Here is a 24622-nt window from a genome sequence, read left to right as displayed (position 1 = left end):
GCTGGCTTCCGTCTGGCCCAAGTGTTCTGCCGAGCAGAAAGCGGGCTACAGAGATCAAATGGTGGAGATTCTCAAGCGAATGCGACAAGTCACAGCACCTTTCCCCCAAAAGATCAATGGCGACAAACTTGACGATTGCATCCTCGCCAACTGCAGGGGTCGCGCTCCGCCCACCTGCTTCAAAATAGGATATTCGATGGACGAATGGCTGGAGGGAATCTCAGAAACTATCCGTGGTGGGCTATGTCGACAGTACCTGATCAAAGACGAGAAAGTGATTGAAGAGAAACTCCAACAGATCAAAGACAACTTTCCACGCGGAGACCCGTATGTGTTGACCCATGGGGATTTCAACCTCAGAAATATCATGGTCAAGGACGACAAGATCATCGCGATTCTCGACTGGGAGACCGCCGGGTTCTATCCTTGGTGGGCGGAGAAATACTGCGCCAGGGCCTGGACCTGCGACCAGGAGGAACTTTTTGAAGGCATCTGGGACAGGGTTTGTCCAGAGTTGGAAGATGGCCCTGCCTGGGAAGTTCTGAGTCAGGCGTTGGTACCGATCCGAAGAGCCATTCGCTTTTGCCAAACCACTCACAATTCCCCTCTGCCCCCACTATATCGTGCGCCTTTCTGCAAATGCCGACCTGACGGTCAAAAAATCAAGTCCGTGCATCGCGGAGCCAAGAATGTACATGAGGTGGTCGATTGGCGGGCCAGCGACTTCGATCCAGCATCGTGGTATGAGATTCTTTGACGGTAACGAGAATGAGTTGGTGAATTGATGCTTGAGGGCCAAAGATCGCCAGCCGCACCCAAGGAGTTGGTGTGAGGAGGATAATGACAGCACAGCCTTAATATCAACAGCCAAGGAAAGGAATGCACTGCAGGAGTTTGAACGTTTCGCAAACATTTTGGTTCACCTTCAGAGGATGTCATAGAACATGGTCCTTCTTTACCTGCCCCCGTTTTCTAAGACCCATGCCCGGCAATCGCCATCTTCTCCCATTACGCGTCTGCCATGGTTGACCAGCCGATCTCTGCTACCATCACTCTTCCACATCTTTCCCCCTCTGGTTTTGCAAGTTGGTTGTCGGTGATGATGTCCAGCCTATCGCACAATTCAAATCAGATGCCAGACTGCACTGCCTGTAGAACCAGAATTAGTAAAAGTTCAATCAAATGGACTGGAAGGGATGGTGCTTACCAGAAATCATGGTGCCACGGGCCAAAATCCGTCGCACCGGGCCAAAGAACGCTCGCCGACTGCCTTGAACTCCATCCAGAAAGGTCCAGGTTCGTATACGTTTCTCGCCATTCGGTTGTGTTGTGCCAATGCAAAATTGCTTCTCCAACCCTCCCTTGTCTCCTTCAATGGGGCGCTGAATCAACAGGACTTCTTCTTTTGCATCACCAATGTAAATAGCAGCATTGTGGAGACCATCCAAGGATTCGAAGGCTTTGTCAAAAAAGGATGATGGGGATCTGCAGGGAGCAGGAGCATTGCTGCCGAAGGCCATAAGGTGCCACTCTATCGCGCGTTGATCATCTTCCTTCGTTGGCAAGGTCAAGGCCTTGCAGGCGTTGCAACGTATTGAGGTGCAGGAATTCGTGTTGGGACAGAAGAAACACTTGCTGCGGTCAAACTGAGCCATTTGGTGGGATCGTCGGTGATCTGTCATGTAACAAGGAAATCTTGAAGAAGTTGATGGTATGTTATGCAATGAAGGAATTTGGGGGGTACTTTAGGAGTGGCATCGTTCACTTCTTGTACTTTCCTGGCCTAACTTCAACATGGTCTCTTGTTTAGTGAATCTCTCACCCTATCTCCACTGGCCAAAGAAGATCAGCAAACAGTTGCTTTGTGGAAATCATCCAGCGGTTGGAAAGCAAACCTGTAGCAAGCCATGTTGAACATCCAGATTCCCCATCTGGGAGGAGTAGTGCAGGAAAGTGGAGGCAAATGAGCCTCCAACACTAATACGGCAGGATACTGAGTGCGGTGTAAGTGTCTGTATCATGTCAAGAAGCCCTGGCTAAGGGTGCTGGACGACTTTGTTTCCTCCTGCAAGGACCCTTGCAACCGGCGCTGGCCCATTGTTCTTCATTGAATCTTTGTCCTGTAACAAACAGATAGTTTCAGACCATTCTCTGATGACTCCTAACATGATGTCATGAGTGTCGCTGCATGGTGGCATTGAATCCGTTCGTTTTCTGGTGGAGAAAACTCATGGCAAAGCATGATCGGTCGTGTAAAAGTATCCAATTTGGCGGCAAAGGAGGAAATTGGAAGTCACAAAGACCACTGCAACAACTGTATCCCTTTGACTGTCGTGTACTATCTTTTGAAGATAGAGGAGAGTTAGAACTATCAAGCAGCTGTAGATGGGGACCTTCATGCCAGTTCTCAGGAGGTTTAGTGTCACTGGGTCTGGGATCATGTGAGATGCACTGCCATGTTGGGAAGGATACTCAGTTTATCACCACTGATACGGAGATGGACCTCACAGTTGAGAACCCATTCAAGAACACCCAGAAGAGAACGGAGGCGACCTGGATCGGAATCTGGAAGTATGAAAAGCCTGGTGACGTCTAGGTGCGTGACTCTGGTATGACTTCTGTCCTACCTTGGTTCACCCTCGCCACGTGGCCATCGAGAGGGTCAGGGCTTGTGCAAGGCGAGGTTTGCTTTACGATTCTCAATAGTATCCTAGAGAAGATACGTAATAAGACACTCTCGAGCTATGACCATCGGGCATGGGGCAACGCATCCCGACTGTCAGCATTAGGTTCTCGAACTTCAACTTACCGGATATTTGTTGGATTGACTCTCCGTAGCAGCTTGTAAGTGAAGCGAGTTGACGGGATTTTGTAGTCACCCAAGTTAAACATTCTTTAACTGGGAGAATCGGTCAGACATCTTCGACATCCTGGGAGCTGGGCAGGATGCAGCTGTGGAATGAATGTCTTTCAGCAAGTGGCAGTGATCCGGCCCGTATATCCGCAGGTCTGTTATACTGGCATAGCCAAAACTCGTCCCTGCGTGGGAAAATCCGTCTTCTATAGGTAGATGACACCATACACAAGATCTCGCGCCCAACGACTCGAAACTGGAAGCATGTTCCGTGATGTAACCCAACTTCATGTGGTGTTTGTAGATGAGAACCGTCGCTGGCCATGGTAGACTGGAGAGGGCGCCAATCGAGGCTCTTGCGAAAGACTCTGTTTCTTGATCGCTCTGCATTCAGGTCGCGCTGATACTATAAGAAGCTTGATACTTAGTAGTGGTCACCGAAGGCGGTAGTGAGTCCGGGCTGCATTCGACAGCGACCCATATGGTTGGACTGCTCGATCGATTTCTCGCAAAGGTCGAGTTGCTCATATTCAGTGGGAAGAAGGGTCGAACCCAGCCATGCAGGTTCGTGGAGATGTCGTCCGGATTGATCAGCTTAGAGGCGTCGTCGGTCTGCCTCACGTTCTGATGCGCACCGCCATCGCTGGCGACGGCCCCTGACGAATAGTTAGTTGTCTCTCTTGTAAGGATGAAATGGTCGAGTGACCTCGAACCCAAAATGCAGCGCGTGAAACCCCTTATTGGTGGGAGGGTGGGATGTACTCCGTACCCGGTAGATAGAATGTCAGGAGAACCGAAAAGTTGAAGTCGCTGTGAGTTTTCGGGGGCGAGCGTGCAAAACGCGCTAAGGGCGACGCGACAAATCGAGGCCGAAGCAGCGGCCAATTCCCCCGCTCCACACTGCGTGACTGCCCAAGACGTGATTCAATTTCGACTGCGCCCATTTCCCTGGCCGACAGACCACGGACCACAGACCACAGACGACCGACAGCCTGCGCAAACCGCCTGCACGGCTCTGATCCCAGGTTGCAACTTACAACTGACACTGTGACCACCAAGAGGCTGCCGCTGCAACTCGGTCCAGTCCGAGTCCATGCGAAAATTCCCTGCCTGGTCGGCGCCGAGAAACTCTCTGACCATCCTTCCCGTGCTACACACTAGCCTCCCCGATCTTGAACGTGAAGAGTCGACCTGGCACCGCCCTCATAGCTCTACTTCCTGCCTTGACATCGGGTCGCGTTTGACTGGTGTTGGATTCTTTGTCGAGCTGAGCCCGTCATACTGTCCGGTCGGAAGGAAAAACTAGTGAAAGGAAAGCTAGGTGGTGGAAGGTCTCCTTTATCATTGAAAAGAAAGAACATCCCCCAGAACAGGTTGGATAGCGCTGTGTGCGCACCCGACATGTCTTGACACACGGTTCACATACTTCTTCTCGACCAATTTCACCGAGCTCGATTTGTTTCCACACTTGTTGATCATGATGGCATCGGGAGGCATTCACTCAGGAGTCTATGCGCAACCCCCTCCACCTTTCCCTCAACACGGCCATTCCACCTCTATGAACCCAACTTTCGCGCAACAACCCCCGCCCATGGGCCCGTTCGAGGGCCAGTCGATCGCTTCTACGCCAGCACCCACTCCTCCGCCTCCGAGACCGGCATCTCAACACCAACAGCAGCAGGCCTTATCGGCCCAGCAACAGATGGTATATAGCATGAATGGAACAGCCTCCATGTCAAACGGAAATATGATGGCACCGCCCAATAACTTCGGTGGCTACTCGGAGGCAAATGCGTTCACCCAACCCGACTATTACGCGAACGGGCTCAAGCCACAGATATACACCGCCGTCTATTCCAACGTGTCCGTTTTCGAGATGGAGGTCAATGGCGTAGCTGTTATGCGGCGCCGTGCGGACTCTTGGCTGAACGCGACCCAGATTCTCAAGGTAGCGGGAGTGGATAAGGGTAAACGAACAAAAGTGCTCGAAAAGGAAATCACCGGCGAGCATGAAAAGGTTCAAGGCGGCTACGGAAAGTACCAGGGCACCTGGGTCAATTATCAGCGCGGTCGTGAGTTTTGCAGACAATACGGGGTCGAGCAGCTGCTCCTACCGCTGTTGGAGTACGACATCAATTCGGATGGTATGTCGGGGGTCTCTCAGGGCATGGAGACCCCAACCAAGGAGCAAGCCATGGCAGCTCAGAGAAAAAGAATGTATGGTGGTGACAGCCGACTAGCTGGGCAGCCGACCGGAGGTACCTTTTTCAAAAGTATGTCCAGCACTGCGGCAAACGCCATCCATGCCTTGAATAGAACGAGGCTCGACTCGCCCAATATGGACGGACGACGCTCCATCGGCCCCAGAAAACAATCCCAATCCTTTGGTTACAGTCAGGAGGCCATGTATGCAAGCCAGCAGAGTATGCCCAGCATGACGACTCAGGATAGCTTCGGCACCAATGGTGGGATCATGAGCCAGGGTGCCAGCTTCGTGGATTTCCCTCCAACAGATTCGCAGGAGCCGCCGCGCAAACGCATTCGACCTTCACCACAGTCGTCATTCATCTATGATGGCGCGATAGACCTCAGCATGCAGGACAGCGTCCCGACAGAGCCGAATGTCTCATTCTTTTCTCAATCCGGACAGGCTTTTATTTCTGCAGATCCGCTGCCCTATGGGCTAGAACCACTTGCTCATCCGTCTGGCCCCTTGGAAGAGCAAAAAAAGGAACTTTTACTCGATCTTTTCATCGACCCTTCACGTACCGACTTCGACGACCATCCAGCCTTTCTGCGACTCAGTGGCGATGAGTATGAGGTGCCAATTGATGGCTCATCTAACACTGCTTTACACTGGGCGGCTACATTGGGTCGAGTCGCCCTCGTTCGAAAGTTGCTCGAGAAGGGATTCAACATGCGGCGAGCAAACAGTGGGGGGGAGACAGCATTGATCGCTGCATGCCAGGCGAGGAATAATCTCGATCAGAGTTCTTTTCCTGCTCTGCTGGAGCTCCTCGGTCCCAGCATCGAGGTCAGAGATGGACGTGGCCGGACAATGCTCCATCACATCGCCGTCGCTTCGGCGATAAAGGGTAGAGCTGCAGTCGGAAAGTATTATCTCGAGTCTCTACTCGAGTATGTGATTCGACAAGGCACTTCGTCCAAAACAAGCACGCAGTTTGAGACGATGGGCGGACTCAACAGCCTAAGCCAGACCAATCCTATGACCCTGGCGAGGTTCATGTCGGAAATTGTGAATGCTCAAGATAAGACAGGAGATACAGCTTTGAACCTGGCGGCAAGAACAAGCACGACTACCATCATTGATCAGTTGGTCGAGGTTGGTGCCGATCCGCACATCAGTAACCGCGGCGGGTTGTCTCCAGCAGATTTTGGAGTGGGCGGTGGACCGGTCAACAACCACATGTTCGACCCAGCATTCGCACCGTTAGACCAGCCTCCAATAGCGAACGGGTCAACACAGAAATCCTTTGAAGAGGCTCAAGAAGGACTCATGGCCTGTAAGTGATGTTGTTTACCGTATGGTCTCTAGATGCTAATGACGGTAGCAATACGAGAGGTCCTGTCTCAATCCGAGGCCGACTTCGCAGCCGAGATGAAAGAAAAGAAGGAGATCCTGGACAAGACCAACGCAGCATTGAAGGAGTCTGGTAGCTCGCTTGCAGAGGAGCGGCGGCGACTAGAAGAGAACCGAGCCAAAGTCCGAGAAAAGGACGAGCTAGAGCAGAAAATCGGCAATTTACGTCGAGCGGCGGCCAAACTTCGCGCCGAGTTGAGCGAATCGAACCCGCTCAACACGATACAAGACAAAGTCACGGTTGGAGAAGCAGACCGGGGCCTTGACCTGGAAGGACAATTGCCGCTCCTGGCGCAGTTCTTCCCTGACGGCGAGGTAGATGCCGGGCTCATGACATTGAGCCAGGAGCAACTTAACCTCTTGGGAAGCCTGGAAAGAGCGGAGGTGGTGTCGGGGCGGGTCCAGGTGTATCAGCGACACAACCAACAGCTGGACCAGATGGCCAAGGTGCTCAAAGCCCACAGTGTGGAGCTGGAAGCACGGTACAAGAAGATTGTGAGTCTGTGTACGGGTGCTGACGAAGACAAGGTTGATAGCTTGCTGGATGGTCTCGTGCAGGCGGTCATCAGCGAGCAAAAGGAGATGAGCAACAATTCGCAGCTAGGACGAGTCCGGGACTTTTTAAGGATGGTTCAAGGGTCCGGAAACTAGGTTCTGTGTGTGGCACAACGTGATTGAGGACATCATATGGGCCACAAGCAACGAGTTTCACGTGTCAGTCAATGCATCGGTGCGCATGTTTCCACTCGGCACGCAGGGCATCAAAGTGTTAATCATGTTCACGTTGCGCTAAATCTGTGTGGCCAATTATGTGAATGCCTTTTGCATAATTTGTCGTGGCTGGGAAGGGGGGACCAGCTGGGGAACAACTATTGCATCAACGGACGGATACACGCAATGTCTAATTCAGTCAATGTTAGTAGTATACTGCGAGCTCGTGCTACTGGTAACGCGCGCAACACGAGGAGAGCACAGAAACCAGAACCGTCAGCCTCGTTGACAACAATAACAACAAAGTCGTTCCAATAATGTCAACCTCTCGTCCGCGCGGTAAATCAAGAATAAACCACGACGTGATCTAGTTTGGGTTGCGATGAACCTGTCAGTTTCCATTTTTCAAATTGCCATTGTGCGATGGTTGGACGAGAACCACCGAAGAGGCCGGCCTCGAAACTGGTTGCCGGAGGTTGCGACGGTTGTTGGACGAGGGCAGAAAGAGTCGGACGCTGGCAGCGAATGAATAAAGGGGTCATTTAAAGGAGTGCAGCGAGCGGCCAATGGTTCGCGAGGGAGGGTGGCGTTGTTTCAAGATGGTCGATTCTCAAACGATCGGCGGGGACGCCTCCTTGTCCCTCCGCCCCGCCGAGACCCCGCCGAGACCCCGCCCGGCGCACCTCCTGCCCAATCATCTGGGCACATCAGCCTCCTCCCCCTGCCCCTGGCTCCGGTTGGCTGCAAGCCATTGTGTCGAATTTGCTGGGCAAAACCCGCCCTGCGCGAGACATACCACCCTCTTCCCCCTGCTTTCCAAGAGCACACCGACATCAGCGGCACTTGGGACAGTATGTACTCGGTGCGAGTACGGAGTACTCTGGAGCTTGCTCCACCAAGGCTCTCGCTTGTATCTTGGCTCGATTGCTCCCGACCCCTCCAACCCCTTCTCCCTGGCCTCGCCCACTATACAAGTCTGTTCAGCGATTCGCTCTATACCTTGACACCATGCGACCTCTGTTGCGACATCCCACTTTCGCGTTTCGTGCTGCGCCGGCGATCTGCTCGTGTTGTTTCATGCCAGCATCCACTTCCTTTCCTCAACCGTTCTAACCAAGGGCTAGGTACTGCTCGAATGTGACCACCAGACCGTCCCTCCTCTCCCTGCCCCCCCTACTCGTAAGTAGGTGCGGAGCACCTCATATCTACAGACCACAATAGCCCAGGTTAGACGAACCAACACCCGCGGACCAGGTCTCCATTCCAGCCCACCGGCCATGTGTCAACCCTCCTTGGCCGAGGGAGTTCCCCTACAGTAAATGTTTTATATTGATCCGGGGCCCAACTCCTGGTAGTTGTTGCGCTCTATCAGACCACTCTTTTCTTGCACAGGCCCAGCAACAACCTCTCCTTTTTTTGCTCCTGTCTCTTTTTTCTCTGGTTCTTTTCTTCTCCGTCATTTTTGCGAGAAGCTTTACATGCTCGTGGGCAGGTTCCTCTCCCGTTTTCCTTGAGCAATCCCTCATTCTTTTCCCTGGCAGTCGCTGGCCGTGCCTACATTCCTTATTCAGCAAGCAGTGCTTGGTCTCAAATCACCGGTCTCGACGACCACCGTTTTACCCCCAATACCCAACGATCACTACCGGAAGAAAAAGCAAAAGCATATCAACCTGAAAGATGCATTTGACAACCATTGTCGCCTCGGCGTTGTTGCTCTTGGCCGAGGCCGACATTATTGCCGCCAAAGCCATTGTGCATCTGCCCAACGCGATCAGAAGGAGAAATGCCTGGGACCAAGGTATGGAGAGAGAGGCCGATAGGATTCTCCGACGAGAGCCGCAGTCCTCCACCGGCTCCCTTTCCGTGGCGGCACCGACGGGCGCATTGAACGAGACAATTGCAACCGCTTGCGTCAATAGTCTCAAATCACTCAGTTCGGTCGAGAATGCCGCCGGCCTCGCCGCATGCTACAACATCATGCAATACGACAGCAAGCAAGGGGCCTTCGAGGCCGATCTCCGACTCTACCAGATGTTCCAGCCGACGGGCAACTTCGAGAACGTGCCCATCAACGACATCATGATCAGCTTGACATACCCCACTAGCACCACGTTCCAGTCGCTAACCAAGCGGAGGAAGCGAGATGTGGAGGCCCGACAAAGCAGCATGGTCGAGGTGCAGCAGTACACCCTCTTTGGCACGATTGAGAAGAACTTGAACCTCGCCATGCTGAACGACACGCAAATCATGTCGCTGATGCTGCCGGATATCAAGCTGAACGCAGCGACCAACTCTCAGACGCCCATCATGGCCAACGTCAGCGCCGCCGACGGAGCTTGGTTCGTGGTGGGATCATTCAAGGACGAGTTCAAGAACGCCCTCGTCAGCTCGTCGGTCGCCGCCGCCGCCATCACCGCGGCGGTGCCTTTTGTCCTGCCCGGCACGAGCCTGGGCATTTTCCCCACGGGGTTGATCGTCACCTGCTCGTGGACATTCTTGTTCCTCCTGGCGTACGGACTGGGCACCATTGGCCGGATCCAATATAGAAGTGTGTATAGAAAGCGAAAGGCGGCTCAGGCCGGGCGCACTGGCAAGAGGATATAGACCTGGAGGTGACTGGAGATTGATTGGAGATTGATTTTAGCTTCAGCCACCGTACCAAGACAGCGGGAGGAGGAGCAGCGGGCGCACTTTTTTGAAAGACTGGTGAAAGACTGGTTGGTGAGATACCCTCGCTTTTACTGTGAATGGCGCGATTCACAAATGGAATTTGTACCAACAACAGCAGTGATTCAGACACGATATTGAACATGTCCGGTGAATGATGATGAGTTTTTTTGTATACGAGTTGCGACGGAGTGAAGTGGCACGTGACCGCTACAGACAGAAACTTTCGTCGCCTTTTGCATTTTCGCCGCCGCGGCCTTCATCGTCCTTTTTGTATTTGATGAGCGAGAAGAAGACGACGAGGGTGGCCAACCCAGCTTATCATTCGCTACGAGGCACTCTTTTTCTTCCGCTCCTCTATTATGTCCTCTTCTGTCTTCCACGGTCTGTAGACCATGAATCGAATAGCGCCTCTTCTCCCGACCGGTTTGTGTGGCGCAGGCTTGGGAATAGTGCCCTCATTCTTCCTCTCGCGTATTGCGAGACCCCTCTAAAGCCAAAAATTTCACTGCGATACCTAATTTCAGCTAGGAGAACCCTGAAGCAGTCAAGGACAGCTTACAACTCATTACGCTGGTTCCATACCTGTACAACTTTGTAGTTGCAGGTCCTGCGATTGAGAGGGCCACCAAGCCCCCCAAGACAAAAGCCGGACTCTAATGAAGAGACAAGCAACCTGCCGCAATGGAGCACCTCTACCCTTACCCCAAGATGGGCACTTCATTCCTCGAAATTCTGCAGGATCCCTTGACTCGCAAGTTGCTGGGCTTTGAGGCCGTCCACGCCGAACCAATCCCCTTCGTCAGCGGGGTCACCTCGCGGGCCAAGTTTTTACTCAACGATGCCATGCAACAGCTCTCGTTCCTCAAAATTGGGTATACCGCGCTCGAGGCATTCTTGCAGGCCAACTGTACTGGGCCCCCACTGGAGTTCAAACCCGAGGAGGTCATTTTCCCACCGCCATACCGAAACGAAGGCCTCGAATCGGTAAAGCAGGCCCTGTCCGAGTACCTTTCTGCCGATGGCTCTCGCCCATACCCACTAACACCGCACATTGAGCTCTTCTGGCTCGCCAAAGTCATCTTGTCGAATCCTACACTGGCTGAAGCCGGGTTCAATGGCCGGCGAGCACGCTTTCGAGTCAACTTCTGGCATCAGAAACTCCTCCTGGAGGAGTCTCCCTCTCTGCGTGACGCCCTCTATTCGGACGCCGAGATCCTCGAACACCAGCTGACTTCTCGCTTGGCGTTTGGCGGAGCAGCTGCCGAAGAACATTTTGTCGAGTTCCTGATTGAGCGAGCAGTGATCCGGACATACTACGGTGATGATGCGCTGGCAAGAGCCGACCTCGCCAAAGCTGCCACAACGCGCCAGTTTCAATTTGTGCTGACTGGGGCGTTGGGCAAAAGGACGAAATTCCAGGACCGGGATATCAGCCAGCTTGTCATATTGGCAAAGAGTCGAGACCAAGAACCAGAACCTTATACCAGTCGTAAGGGCAGTAGGGTCGAGGGCACAAAATCCAGCGAGCCCATCGCAGAGATTGACCGTGATGAAGCCAGTGCTACGCCTGGGAGCTCTGCGACGAAACCAGAGAGCCTGCCTCTCAACGACGACACCCTTCTCGAGCGCATCCAGTTCCAATCCAGTATTCCATCAGCTCCTGTGTCAGAAGACACAATGACACACATTGCGTCCCCCGACTCCAACATCCCCCCGCAACTCGCATCTCTTGATCCGGCGAATCAGCCACTTCTCTTCCCCATGGACAGTATCATCCTGCTTGCCACCGCGAGCAGCATCACCAACACCTCTCCAGATGATGGCCTGGTAAGGGAAGAGACTTTGCCCTACGCGACTCGGGTCCTGGAAGGAGGATCCTCCAACTGGCAAGTATACACTCAAGCCCTACTTGTTAGGAGCAGAATTGAAGGTTACCGGGCCCGTACCGCAGAGAGAGGCCTGTTACAGTTGCAGGCGCTCGTTGATCAGGTCATTATCGAAACGACACCAGAGTCCACATCTTCAGCGTCAGATACGAAGAACCCAACGACATCTGCCACAGAGTCAGCAGACCCGTCGACAACAGGTGCAACTACATTCCTGCCCAAGGCAGACCCCTCCGAGTCCGCCTCCGTCGCCGAACGTCTGAAATACGTATACCAGCTCTCCCCACCGTTGCGATGGGAGCTCGAGGCCGAGCTCGCCCAGCGCTGGACTCAGATGGGCGGCCTCAAAACGGCTCTGGATATCTACAACCGTCTCCAGATGAACGCAGAGGTGGCGCTATGTCTTGCAGCGACGGATCAGGAGGGCAAAGCGGTGGAGTTGCTCAAGGAGTTGCTGTTTGAAGAGCCGCAGGCCGCAGATACTGACAGACGGCTACGCTCTCCTCCCCCGACAGACGGTCCCCGTCTTCTTTGTATACTAGGCGACATCACCGATGACCCCTCCTGCTATTCCCTCGCCTGGACCGTCTCCTCCAACCGGTACGCCCGCGCTCAACGCTCGCTCGGCCGGTACCACACCAAGAAGCGCGACTTTCCGAGTGCCGCAGAGGCGTACACCCTCGCGCTGAGTATCTCTCGCGTCGACCGAGCGAGCTGGTTCGCGTTGGGGTGCCTGCAGCTAGAGCAGGAGGAGTGGATGCCCGCGGTCGAGAGCTTTACTCGGTGCGTACAGTTGGACGACAGGGACGCGGAGAGCTGGTCGAATCTGGCCGTTGCGTTGTTGAGGCTAGACAGACCGGTGACCGGATCCGTGGATGTGCCGCAACAAGACCGCGAGTCTACTGCAACGACCGCCGACGCAGAGGCAGATGCTGCTTCGGGGCCTCCTCCTCCCGCGCAGAGAGCCGACCCGTATCGGCACCTACGAGACGCTCTGCGGGCCCTGCGCCGCGCGGCGACGCTGAAAAGAGACGACGCGCGGATCTGGGACAACTACCTCACGGTCGCGGCGAGCATACCCCCGTCAGCAAACACGCCGTGGGGGGAGGTCATCCAGGCAATGGAGCGTGTGGTGGAGCTGCGAGGCAAGAGAGAAGGGGAGAAGTGTATTGATCTGAAGATCCTAGCCGTCCTCATAGACTACGTCACGGGGACGTGGACGTATCCTTCGACAGACGAGGGCGAAGAAGGGGACGAGCAGGACCAACCTGCTGCTACCGCCGAAGCAGGCGCCGCAGAGACGGCTGGTCCGGAGGAGAAACAGTCTAGGCAGAACGGCCAGCATGAGAAGGACGACGACGAATCACCGATACCAAAAACCAACCCCGACGCCACGACAGCGACAACGACGCCAGTACCCAAGGGGGGGAAACTGCCGTACACGCCGCGCGCGTTCCTGCACCTGGTCGACACGCAGGTCGCGCCTCTGGCGACCTCGTCGGCGCCGCTGTGGACGCTGCTCTCGCGCATCGCGCAGTGGCGGCGGCGGCCCTACGCGGCGCTGCAGTGGAGCGAGAAAGCGTGGCGCGCGCTGCTGACCGCGGCGTCCCCGGCCGAGGACTTTGACCACGTCCCCCGCGCCCAGTGGCGGCAGGTGGTCGACAAGACGGCGTGGGTGATGCGGCGGTACCGCGAGCTGGGGCCCCTGCAGCGCGAGCGCACCGGCGGGGCCGTCGAGCCCAAGTGGCGCTTCAAGGCGCGGAGCGCGGCGCGCAGGGTCTTGGGCCGCGGCAAGGCGTGGGAGGAGGCGGGCGACGAGGACTGGGCGCGCTTGAAGCGCGCTGCCGCCGAAGTCGACGCTGATGCCGCCGCGGACGCCGCGTGAAGCCTCCCTGGTCGGGCTGTAGGCGAAGTCAGCGGTGAGATGGCCTGCCTTTGTCAGGGGTTGAGACGCGGGAGGCGTAAATCAAGTTCTGGATCGTTTGTAGCGAGTGAACTGGACAGGTCGCACAGCGGCGAGGACCGAACCGAGACACGAGACACGAGAGACAAGGAATGAACGGGGCGAAAGAAGAACATCTCATGGTGATACAATGCAAAATGTATCAAGCACCCGACGGTGGCCTTTGCAGTGTAAATACAACTCACAAAAGAGATTCAGTAGGCGAGCAAGCGAGCAAAGAAACAAATAGCGCTGGAACGATCAAAAGGAGCCATCTCATCCGGACACCCAACACCCTGGATGTTTGACTGTTCGTAAAACGAAAGCAAAGCCTTTGGATCGCGGCGTATCGTGTCGAGATGTCTAGCCCTAGCCCGCGTCGAGGAGGCGATTTAATCAATTCGATACACAGGCAGAGGGAGGAAATGACAAATCTGTCCCGCTCTCCTGAGGGGCGAGGCGATCGAGACTCGAGAGGGGTAAAGAGAGGTGTACCTAGAGACAGAGACAGAGACAGAGGCAGAGGAAAATAGTGTTCTGAAGCATCAACAGTCGATGCGCCACGACATGGCAATTTCTCAATCTTCCTGCCCTGGGCACCATCCCTACCTTTTGACCCGTCATCAGGCCTGACTGCCCGCAGCCGCAGTAATACCAATCCCAGCGACATTGATGGGAATTTTGGCAAACCCCCCTCCCTCCCCAAGCGCACCATCGATCAGTTTCCCGCTTTGTGCACGGTATGCACGCACCATGAGCGTCATTCTTACCTCACCACTCACCGAGCATCTGAATGAGAATAGCCCGAGCCTACCTTGCCTCCCGTTCCCCTAAAGTCCCTGTTCCAGCTGCGGAGGCACGTTGTTTTGAATCTTCAATCAAGTGTATACACTCTGCAATAAGTCACCACGATTAGCATACGTCCCCACAATGGTTCTGTAGTGATGATGTTGAAGAATGAAAAACACGCGGCGATTGAGTAGTAAAGTTGAAGCTCACCTCGGTGTACGCATTAACTTGTATACCTCTCTCTGCCATCTCTTCCTCGCACAAGAAATCTAGGGGCATCCAAACGAGATGTCCCCTAATCTTGTCCAGTTCCTTCCGGACAAGCTCTACCGGCATATGAGGATCGTGCAGATGGCCCTGTTTGATCGTCTTGCGGGGTGCAAAGTCGTCGTAATCCTTCCACGTCTTGATATGGTTGTCCGGGTCTGCGCGGAACAGGTAGCGGTAGACGTCAGTGTTGGTCGTCGCTTGGGTTGTCCATTTTTCCCACAGCACGTCAGACAAGGGGTCGGCGACAAACTCCCATTCTTCACCGGAGTACTCGTCGTTCATGCAGACGGTTGGCGGCTGAGCGTTAGGGTCATTCGAGGCGTCCACGGACTGCGCTTCGATCAGTCCTAAGTGTTCGCGCCAAATATGCCGACGGAGACTGGCAGCGTGGTAGCCTGCTTGGTAGGGCTTGCCGTCCATCGTCGACTCAAGAACTTTGGTGTCGGTCATGACGATAGCGAGTTCCGAGTCGTGCGAGCCCATGAGAGAGCGATCGTTGATGTTGCTCGACCCGCAAATCACCGTCTTGTCGTCTGCAATCAGCAATTTCGCATGGATGTACAGTTCCTCTTGCACGAAGTTGTCCTTTTCGGCCTCCGGTTCGCCCTCCCATGGTTCTTCGCTGACGAGCCCGCCGCGAGCCATGGCGTCTTCGGCAATCGATTCGGCAGAGGTGACGGGGTCTTTGACATCGAGTTTCTTGCGTGCAGCCTCGAATCGACGTTTCCGGTCGATGATGGCGTGTTGCTCATCTTCACTGACATGGGAGCCTGTACCGCGGGATTCCTTCTCAGTCTTTTCACCTTCATAGCCATGGATGCCGCTACCCATGATCTCCTCTGCTTCGGCGCGCTGGAGCTGTTGATAGGAGACTCCAGACTCTTTCTCCTGTTGAATGAGTGACGGGGTCTTGTCGATGCGGTCGTAAGCGCGCAGATTGAAGACGAAGATGTACTGGGTCGGATCCACCCCAGCCGCTTTCAGCTGTCCAAAGATGGAATGTTCACCGCGATTGATGCTCTTGTACTGGTAATCCATTATGGCCCTTGTACCGATGGCGGCATCGCTACGAAGATCGCCTGCAAAGCCTGGTATGGCAGGGATGAGGATGATGACTCTGAATTTGCGGTTTTCCTTTGCAGCACGGAGGCAGGCGTTGACTATTGCTCGGCCGATTCGGTTGTGGACAGGCGACTGATGCTCGCCGGTCGCGGTGATGAAGAACTGGTTTTCAATGTAGACATAGTGCTGGGCACTTTCGATCACTTCCACGTAGGCGGTTTGAATACTGTGATCGAGGAGGATGCCACTGCTCCAGTCATCGCTGCTACGAACCAACTGCGCATGGACAGTGCCGGCGTTCTGGAGACCCTTGCCCTCGAGCGGACTGAGGGGATGTTCGATATACTTTCCCACTGGATGTTTTGGCCTCTGTATCGCAATGAGGTCTTCGTCCGGGTTGGAGCCATCCGCCTTTGCTCGAGTAGACATACACAGATAGTCGACACCCTCGTCTCGCTTGTATTTGTCTCGTTTGACAAAGTTCCATCTCAGTACAAAATGTTCGGCAATGTCTAACACAGACTCGCCGATGAGAGCCATTGCGACGTCATGCCATGGCATTCTGCCGTAGTCGGTCTTGTTGAGCTCGTTGTTCGACCAATCCTCCACCGTGTGGAAGTCCATGATTCTATGCGGATTCTCAATCAGTCCGGAGTTTTCAGAGAGAGTGAGGTGGTTTACCTGTTGTTATTGAAGTCTTGTCCTGGGAAGATTTCATTGACCACTCCCGAGGGGTGGACATCCGCCAAAAGATGCTGACGGAGATCCCACCTCCCATAGCAGAGATCTAGGCCTCCGATGAATGCAAGGTGGTAGTCAATAACAATAAACTTCTCATGGTGCGCCCAGTAGAAGGTCATGTCACCAAGGTTCTCAAACACATTGTGGTCCGGGTGGCGCAGGACGTGGATATTCCCGTGGCCAGGACTGCCTTCGGGGCAAAGTGCTCGTAAGGCATGCTTCGTATGGGCCGAGTTACAGGTCAAGGCTTGCTGGACCTCCTTGTAGACGATCACGTAGACTTGAACCCCACGCTCAGCGGCACGCTTGATGGTTTGATCAAGACGCCATTCTTGGTTGAAAAAGGGAGGGCGGCGCAAGAACAGTTCGGGCGATAGCCACCAGTCGGCAATGTAGATGGTCTCTTTAGCATTTTCTAGACCTACCGAGACGGCCCAGAAGTAGTCGCGACCATCGACATACCATTTGATGCGGTTGTTTTCGCGCTCGGGGAAGAAGGACTCGAAGCGATGGGACTCGCAGATGGCCGTCCTCTTCCGGTCCGTCTCTTGTTCATGCGCCTCGTCATGGCGATGGTTCTTGTTGACCAGGTTCTTGAGCTTGCCAATCTTGTGCTTGAAATGGATGGCCTCGATTTTGGCATCGTGCAGCTTGGAATCTAGAAGGGGGATAATCATCTACCTGTTCGGGCATGGAGGGTCGACAAGGCTGACCTTTGAGCTTCTCGCGAAGGGCCTGCATCCTGGTACGTTTTCTCTTGCTCTCGCTTGTCACCTGAGGCAGGAGTGTAATTCAAGTGCGTACAGGCGCGATCCAGTGCCGTGCCAATCAATCTGTTGGTGCAATGGCCTAGTTCGCGGGCGGGGTCAAGAATGCAACGAGTAACTGGTCAACAGAACTGAAGCAGTGCAATAGTATGGGAGAGACAAGAGACAAGCGAAAGAACTCTTGACAGATAAGATGTGGGAATATACTTTCTGAGGATTTTTGACCAAGGTCAAGGCATTCGAGGTGGACTGGGGCATGGGCTGCTGCTGGGCGCATGCTGTTGCGGTGTCAGATGTTCAGGTTCAGCTTGCGCGACCAACAAACTACGTCATTCACGGCCTTGGTTCTCGCTCTCAGCTGCGCTACTCCTCCAACCTCCCTCCCTCCTCTTGGCCCCCCTCCATCCATGCCGCTATCCGATCCGTGTCGGTGCTGGTGCCACCGATTAGGTTCCGATGCAACTCTGGAGTATGCTATCAACACCTGGGCCAAACGTTGGATCTACCAAAGAAACACCATCTGCACAATTTGGTGATGCAGGTGCTGAGAACCAGGGACGACCGAGACAAGGAGGATGCCATCTGTTGTTAGCACTCTCACAGCATACAGGCAGCTATGCGAAGATTGGAAACAGAATTCACTCGTCTACATCCATCCAAATGACCCATCAAACTCCCATACCACGTCCCCCTGATATCCAAGCCGGATCTCCTCGAAACTCGGCACAACGCCCCTTTCGTAGTATTGCACCAGCTCGGCCATGTCTTCCTCATCCATCGCATTGAACTCCTCGGTGCTCCATTTATCGCAGACCTCGCTCATCCAGCCCATCCTCTTGCTGATGTCGCGTGTGGTTTTGCCTGGCGCTGCTTTTCGAAGCATTCGTCTTAGCTGCCCGACCTTCTTGATGCTGTCTCCCGTGCCCTTGGGCAGCATCTCGCCAATCTGCCGCCGGATGGCGGCGGCCATCCTGGGCCCATTTCCGTTGGTGGATACCATTATTTGAAGGGGACCATCGCGGTGGACGCTGCCAAAGTAGAAGTCGCATTCAGGTGGCACATCGGCAATGTTGGCGGGGACTTTCAACCTCTTGCAGTACTTCCATATACGCGTTGACGCCTCCGGGTCATCAATCGCGCTGAGCACCATGGCGACGTTCTTTTCCGGCTCAAGGTCGAGAGGGAGGAATACTCGGTCGACATGTTTGACCTGACCTTGGTCTACTCGATATGCCACCTCTTCGTTCAGGCCCGCGCGCGGGCAAACAACAGTCACTTTTGCGTCCGCATTAAGCAAGTTGACAATCCGACCGGCAGCGACCTAAGCCACAGTGCGAGTTAGTGTTGCGTGTCGCAGTCTCCAGTGGCGTCTCCCTCAAAACATACCTCACCACCGCCGATCACGAGGACTTGCTTGCCTTTGATCTGCCATGCGAGAATCAGGGAGCCTCCGCCCTGGATCTCTGGAAATTTGGAAGGCATGATGAGCGCATAGTGATACGGTCCACAAATGCCATGGAGTCCGATCTGACTGCGGACGGGATATTGTGGCCGGCTGATTTCATAATGAATGATGTGGAATGCAATGAGGCAGATAAGACAAACACTGCTGGGGAAAAAAATGGCATTGTCCTGTCTGACAGCCTCTAAAGGCGGCAAGACCGGCACAGAAGCAAGTTTTGGGAGCAGTCTGACGAACCCAATTCTCTTGCTTAGCCTAGTGTCACGTGATTAGATTTTTAACTGTTGTGTGATTGGTTGACTGTCTCTTCACTGTTCAAAAAAAAGTCACTTTCACCTTCCACTCCAGCTTGTTTCTGGCAGTCCACGCTCTTGTGTAACCTCCGAGACAATGAAAGATCCAAGAATGAAACTTACCTGAAGAAGATGACATCGAGCTGAGTCGATAAGCTATACTACTCATAGCAGGAGTTGCTAGACCCTTCCTATTCTCGTTACTTCTACCTCAACCTTAGCACCTGTTCATTTGATCAACATGCGAGGCGTCCAAGTCTTCTCCGGCCGGTCTCATCCTGTCCTCGTCGAGTCCATCTGTGAGCGGCTGGGCTCTTCGCCAGCCAAATGCGAGCTGGGCAACTTCGCAAACGGCGAAATCAGCGTCCAGATAGGTGTCTCCGTTAGAAACGAAGATGTCTTCATCGTGCAGAGTGGCAGCCCTCGCGTCAACGACAGTGTCATGGAAATGCTCATCATGATCGCTGCATGCAAAGGCGGCTCAGCCAAGTCCATCACCGCTGTGATGCCTTACTTCCCCTACTCGCGCCAATCCAAGAAGAAGAGCCATCGAGGGGCCGTCACTGCAAAGATGCTGGCCAATCTCATGGTGGTAGCAGGCGTGGACCACATCATCACTGTGGACCTTCATGCCTCGCAGATGCAAGGGTTCTTTGGCAAGCCCGTCGACAACCTATTCGCGGAACCGATCATTGCCCGGTGGATCAAGGCCAACGTTCCCCGCTGGAGTGATGCGGTCGTGGTGAGCAAGAATGTGGGTGGCACCAAGCGAGTCACTTCGCTGGCCGACGCCCTCAAGCTCAGCTTCGCTCTTGTGTCCACCGACAAGGATCGCTCGCGACATTCACACCACCACAACAACCTAGCGGACAGCACTATATTTTTTGATGCCATCGAGCCACAGTCCATCCGTTATCGCAACCACCTTCTGGATGGGGACGACACAGACGATGCAGACAATGAATCCGAGAAGTCACGCCACCGTGGGTTTCCTCACCGTGCCAGGGGTCCTACCCTGAATGGTGTCAGCCGCTCTGGCATTGGCAGGCCCAAGGCAGTCACAATTGCAGCGAGCCCCCTGGTCCAAGCGGCAAGGGTCGAAACGCCTTCCCCTCCTGCCTCGCCCGACCCGGCAGCCCGCCTCGAGCCAGTTCCCAGCGCACGTAGACCCTCTGAATACGAAGCTAGTGAAGCACAGAACGATCAGCGGGCGAGAGATGTAGTCGTGGGTCGGCTGGTCCAAGGCCACCTGGTGGACGAAGATCATCCGTCGTCAGCAATGTCAAGCATGTCGGCTTCCCTTGCTAATCTCGCGGGCGACCGGCCTGGGCAAGACGGGACAGAGAATCCCACCAACGATCCTATGACTTCTTCTTTTGTATCCAATGCATCGTCCTTTCAACCCGAACACGCGCTGGGTGGGACCTTCGACGCGGCCGCGACATCAGACGAGGAAGAGGAGGGTATTAAGAATCCTGATCTTGAACACACCATCACCCTCGTAGGGAACGTCAAGGATAAGACTGTTCTCCTGATGGACGATATTATTGATCGGTCTGGGTCGTGGATTGCAGCTGCGGAAACCTGTGTCAAGATCGGCCATGCCAGAAAAGTTTATTGCATCGCCATCCACGGACTCTTTGGCGAAAACTCCTTGGAGGAGCTAGACGCGTGCGACTACATTGACTATATCGTCGTGACAAATACCTTTCCCGTGCCGCCTGAGCGGATCCGCGCCTCGAAGAAGCTCATAATGATCGACCTCTCAAATCTGCTGGCAGAGGCCATCCGACGCAATCACCACGGAGGTAAGTTCAGGCGCCTGGTTTGAGGAATTCGCAGCTGACTCGTCCATCACGCAGAGGATATGTCGACTCTGTTCCATTTGAATGCATGAGAATGACCAGCTGTCTCAGCCCGAATCCTTAGTCACAACCAATCTTGTCCCATCGCGCCTGTCGTTTGGTCGACCAAGCGTCATGAATCCTCGAAATGCCTTGAGTCGAAGGGCGACATGACCAATCAGTTACAGCTTCATGATCTACAAGTGCTTCAAAGTACGTAATGCAAACACTCGACGGTGCTACCCCTGTAACGCAGGAAACAAAGTTCTCTTGCCCATGAGCTCACGGATATGCCGCAACGGCGCACATCAGAAGCCCCAAATCTTGTCGGCACCTTCCGGGCGTTGGCAACGCCATGACGCTGTCAGATCATGGCTGGTAGGCAGGGCATGTGCTGTTGTGTTACACCAATTTTCGGATTTTTTCAAGCCACTTTCGTTTCGAGCACGGCGTTGCGAACCACCCAGGAAAGGGACCATGCTTCTTCCATTTTCGGTTCCTCCAATCAGTGCTGGCACTCGAGTAACACAAACCGGAAGTAGCTCGAACATATCCAAGAGATTTCTTTCAACGACGAGGGATCGACACGACAGAATCCTCCGTATCTGCCTCGCATTCTCGGAGCGGCAGCACCTAAGGACGCATGATGACTTTGACCCGTCTTTTTGTTTTTCCTTTTGCCCGATAAACAGGAGGTTGCTGTCGCGCGTTATGTGGACGCAGAGACTTCCTACATGACCACGATTGGAGCTCAGTGTATTACCATGGAGCATTATTAGAGGCTACTATTCTTTTTCATTTCACTCGCTCGAACAGCCTGTGATGTAGAGCTTGGAGGGTGGGCAGCTGAACCAGCCAGAAGCGGAAGCAAGATCCAGACCAGACGCATCTCTTCCACCCACTAAGGATCAGGGCACGCGTTGCGTTGCAGCTGCGGGCCTTGTCTAAGGAGCAGCTAGCGCAGTCTTCGAGAGCGAGTCATCAGCCGGGACCAAGTGATTAGCAGGGGCACGGATCCGGTTGGGGGGCATTTGGGGGAGGAGTTGTGTGGGCGACTTCACTAAAGATCTCTCGCCCAAAAAAAACTTGGAGGGGGGCGAAAGAGGCCCGCACACTGCAGCACCAGGGTTAGGATCTGGCAAGCTGGCGAGCTGGAAATCTCTCGGTAAGAAAAGATCGACACTACGCCTCGTTAAACACACGATCGGACTACACCGCGAGAACCACTACGCTGGCGTCGCTAGGCAATTGTGTCCCGAGACTTGTGGCTTGCTCCTCGGTTCGTCCTTCATGATTGCGCAGCTTTGTCCAGACGGCGACAGCGCCGGTATGGGGACCGCCCTGATATACTTCGGTCCGTTGAGGGTGACACAGCTGAGGCTTTTGTCTGGGCTCTGGAGCGTCTGGAAAAGCCACCTGGTTGCATCGGCTCCCCATGATATTGGAGCACGGACTATCGAACCTTGCAGGGGCCTGGGCCACGGTCCACCGCCCTGAACCGCCCCACAAATCCAACCCGCGGTAACGATAGTTGCAAGGTCAACCCACGCCGGTTCGACGATGGCATGGCTCCATCAGCCTGTCCTTTTCTCCTCAAGCCTGGCCAACCGTGGAGCGGTATGTCATCTTGTACGGAGTACCTTCTCGAGATCCAAAGGGAAACTCTAATTCTGGCTCAGGACTGGGAAAGGGGGTGGTGACGCCGCAGTCCACATTCTCGTCAGATGCCTACAGGCTGGGGTGGGCACATGAGGACTCTCAAGAGAGAACCTGAGCTGAATTGTTAGGCTACCGGGGGGATGCGTTCCCGTTGAGCTATGGGATACCTCAGACTTTCTTGGGGAGGGATTAGCTGCAATACCACTTGCCGCTCCAGCGTTCCAGCGTTCGATTCGTTCAATCCCCTCGTCGAAGGCGACCCTGTCTCTGGGGAGCCATCCCCTTAAGGGTAAGTAAGAAGTGCTGCTGGACGGGTTCTTTCTCTTCAAAGGACTTCCACGCGGACAGTGTCACCGCCAGGATTTTCTCCTTCCCTGGGCTCATCTCTGCATCTGCAAAGCGGCAGCCACAATCGCCCCTGACGTTCTCGACGCCAAGTGATAGATGCAGAGTGGTGCAATTGATCGGTTTGCTTGACACGCTCCGTGAGCGCCCGGCTGATGCGTTGAAGCATGATGAATCACCATGCCGTCCTTTCTGAAGCCTCACTTGTATGAACAAACGGCGGCTATAAGTATCGCTCCGTCTTTTCCTATCGCTGTCCATTCGTCCAACCGTCTCCCAATGAAACCTTGACTACGACTGCCCAACCATCCATTGCGATTGAAACCACATAGGAAAAGATAAGACAACATGAAGACCAACACTGACGTGAGTCTTGACTGTCGGGCAGAGGTCCTTCTGGGCTGCGGAATACCACTGACGTTTGAGGCATGCGTATAGCCAGCCAACACCCGACTGAATTTCCGATACACTTATCAACAATGTCCGCTGCATCAATATGTCAAGATGTCGGCCGCGAGAGATAGCCCTTTGGTATGGCGGTGCCAGAAATGCACAGAGACCCATACCACAATCTACCAGTGCGAGAACTGCGGCCATAACTTATGCCCGAGCTGCTGCAACTACAGCGAACAACGCACCGGTGTCACTGTACCTTCTCAGAATCGCTATCGCGGCCGGTGAGCCAAGTAGGAGGAGACATATCGAGTTGAGGGTTGGGGATCTTCTTGCTGCGCAGGCGCTCTCGGGTGGCCGCGATGGCCTATTGCACGTTCAGCAGCGCCTTGAACATGTCTATCTGACGTCCTTGTGGCTTGTCCTCTCGTTCCACATATCCCTTATCCCGACGCGATCGGCCAAACTTGGGCTTGGTGGTGGTGGCTTTTGTTCTTTCGGGACTACAATGGAAAGGAATGGAATGGGTGCTGGCACAACAAGTAGGGCGGTTAACTACATACAAGTGACAGCAGCGACGTGGCTGCGGATTGTGTGGGAGGAGGTATCTGCGGACAGGGTTTCTGACTTTGTTCCCCTGCGACGACATTGTTCGAGGTTTGGCTCAGGGTCGCATGGCCTGGTTTGACTGGGGACTGAGGCTTCATTGAGGGTTTCCATAGCACCACAACAAGAGATCAGCGTGATAATGACATCGTCACGGTGACCCTGGACGACAGAATATTTTCTTACACCGTTGACTATCCAACTGTCTGCCTGCGCACTCGCCAGCCCCTTTCCTTTACTGGACACCTGCCTTGGTTCCTCGTTACCTGGCCTGGGGCCCATCAATCGCGTGAACAATGCAGTTCCAAGACGACATGACACAGCAGGAACAGAGCCAAATCGAGACACGAGCAATGGCTATTCACGGGGATGATGCGCAGTGTGTTTCGTGCGCTGCTGCTGTTTTCCTCCCTCCCCTTCCCTCCCTTCCGCGCCATGTGCCGGTACCCAGTTACGCAAGGGAAATATATCTCGTCTCCTTTCTAGTCTGAGAACTACAACTACTGCACGAGCACTCGAAAACGACCTTTGCAAGCACTGAACGTATACAGATAGACCGCACTCCATTTATCTCACGGGAGCGAATTCTACGATTTTTTTTTGGAGGAGGGCAATTTTGTGCGTGTGGGGGACGGCAAGGAAGAGAACTCAATTCCTGCACCCGTTCACCTAAAATCTGACTTTGGGGCTTCTGGGACCTCTAAGCCCACACACAGAGAGAGAGAGA

The 24622-nt window shown here is 54.3% G+C and overlaps 8 protein-coding genes across 9 annotated transcripts; 5 read left to right on the top strand and 3 right to left on the bottom strand.

Annotated features, from left to right (window-relative positions):
- Nucleotides 1–853: 853 nt before the first annotated feature.
- On the bottom strand, nucleotides 854–3631 carry PV07_09263 (uncharacterized protein). Its single transcript, XM_016396500.1, has 3 exons — nucleotides 3561–3631; nucleotides 1208–3510; nucleotides 854–1149 (listed from the first exon to the last, which is right to left on the bottom strand). The coding sequence occupies exons 2-3, from the start codon at nucleotides 1680–1682 to the stop codon at nucleotides 1124–1126; spliced, it is 501 nt and encodes a 166-aa protein (XP_016246356.1). The 5' UTR covers nucleotides 1683–3510; nucleotides 3561–3631; the 3' UTR covers nucleotides 854–1123.
- Nucleotides 3632–3807: 176 nt separating this feature from the next.
- Nucleotides 3808–7478, top strand: PV07_09262 (uncharacterized protein). The gene is made up of 2 exons (XM_016396499.1): nucleotides 3808–6378; nucleotides 6427–7478. The coding sequence occupies exons 1-2, from the start codon at nucleotides 4332–4334 to the stop codon at nucleotides 7104–7106; spliced, it is 2727 nt and encodes a 908-aa protein (XP_016246355.1). The 5' UTR covers nucleotides 3808–4331; the 3' UTR covers nucleotides 7107–7478.
- A 1365-nt stretch (nucleotides 7479–8843) lies between these two features.
- On the top strand, nucleotides 8844–9770 carry PV07_09261 (uncharacterized protein; the record flags this gene model as incomplete). Its single annotated transcript, XM_016396498.1, has 1 exon — nucleotides 8844–9770. The coding sequence occupies one exon, from the start codon at nucleotides 8844–8846 to the stop codon at nucleotides 9768–9770; it is 927 nt and encodes a 308-aa protein (XP_016246354.1).
- A 747-nt stretch (nucleotides 9771–10517) lies between these two features.
- PV07_09260 (uncharacterized protein) lies at nucleotides 10518–14230 on the top strand (the record flags this gene model as incomplete). Its single annotated transcript, XM_016396497.1, has 1 exon — nucleotides 10518–14230. One exon carries the CDS (start codon nucleotides 10518–10520, stop codon nucleotides 13605–13607), a length of 3090 nt encoding a protein of 1029 aa, XP_016246353.1. The 3' UTR covers nucleotides 13608–14230.
- On the bottom strand, nucleotides 13946–17549 carry PV07_09259. Of its 2 annotated transcripts, XM_016396495.1 has the most exons (4): nucleotides 17240–17549; nucleotides 16467–17184; nucleotides 14664–16413; nucleotides 13946–14557 (listed from the first exon to the last, which is right to left on the bottom strand). In XM_016396495.1, exons 1-4 carry the CDS (start codon nucleotides 17265–17267, stop codon nucleotides 14543–14545), a joined length of 2511 nt encoding a protein of 836 aa, XP_016246351.1. In that variant the 5' UTR covers nucleotides 17268–17549; the 3' UTR covers nucleotides 13946–14542. The 2 variants fall into 2 exon arrangements, with proteins under 2 accessions (XP_016246351.1, XP_016246352.1); XM_016396496.1 differs by having other exon boundaries at nucleotides 16467–17549.
- Nucleotides 17550–17702: 153 nt separating this feature from the next.
- On the bottom strand, nucleotides 17703–18873 carry PV07_09258 (uncharacterized protein). Its single transcript, XM_016396494.1, has 2 exons — nucleotides 18680–18873; nucleotides 17703–18614 (listed from the first exon to the last, which is right to left on the bottom strand). Exons 1-2 carry the CDS (start codon nucleotides 18773–18775, stop codon nucleotides 17940–17942), a joined length of 771 nt encoding a protein of 256 aa, XP_016246350.1. The 5' UTR covers nucleotides 18776–18873; the 3' UTR covers nucleotides 17703–17939.
- Nucleotides 18874–19100: 227 nt separating this feature from the next.
- On the top strand, nucleotides 19101–22036 carry PV07_09257 (uncharacterized protein). The gene is made up of 2 exons (XM_016396493.1): nucleotides 19101–20856; nucleotides 20911–22036. The coding sequence occupies exons 1-2, from the start codon at nucleotides 19290–19292 to the stop codon at nucleotides 20943–20945; spliced, it is 1602 nt and encodes a 533-aa protein (XP_016246349.1). The 5' UTR covers nucleotides 19101–19289; the 3' UTR covers nucleotides 20946–22036.
- Nucleotides 22037–22844: 808 nt separating this feature from the next.
- Nucleotides 22845–24094, top strand: PV07_09256 (uncharacterized protein). The gene is made up of 2 exons (XM_016396492.1): nucleotides 22845–23262; nucleotides 23335–24094. The coding sequence occupies exon 2, from the start codon at nucleotides 23393–23395 to the stop codon at nucleotides 23975–23977; it is 585 nt and encodes a 194-aa protein (XP_016246348.1). The 5' UTR covers nucleotides 22845–23262; nucleotides 23335–23392; the 3' UTR covers nucleotides 23978–24094.
- The last annotated feature ends 528 nt before the right edge of the window (nucleotides 24095–24622 follow it).

Source organism: Cladophialophora immunda (assembly GCF_000835495.1).
Source record: "Cladophialophora immunda strain CBS 83496 unplaced genomic scaffold supercont1.5, whole genome shotgun sequence".
In the NCBI taxonomy this organism is placed as follows: domain Eukaryota; kingdom Fungi; phylum Ascomycota; class Eurotiomycetes; order Chaetothyriales; family Herpotrichiellaceae; genus Cladophialophora; species Cladophialophora immunda.
This window is presented reverse-complemented; position numbering and strand designations above follow the sequence as displayed.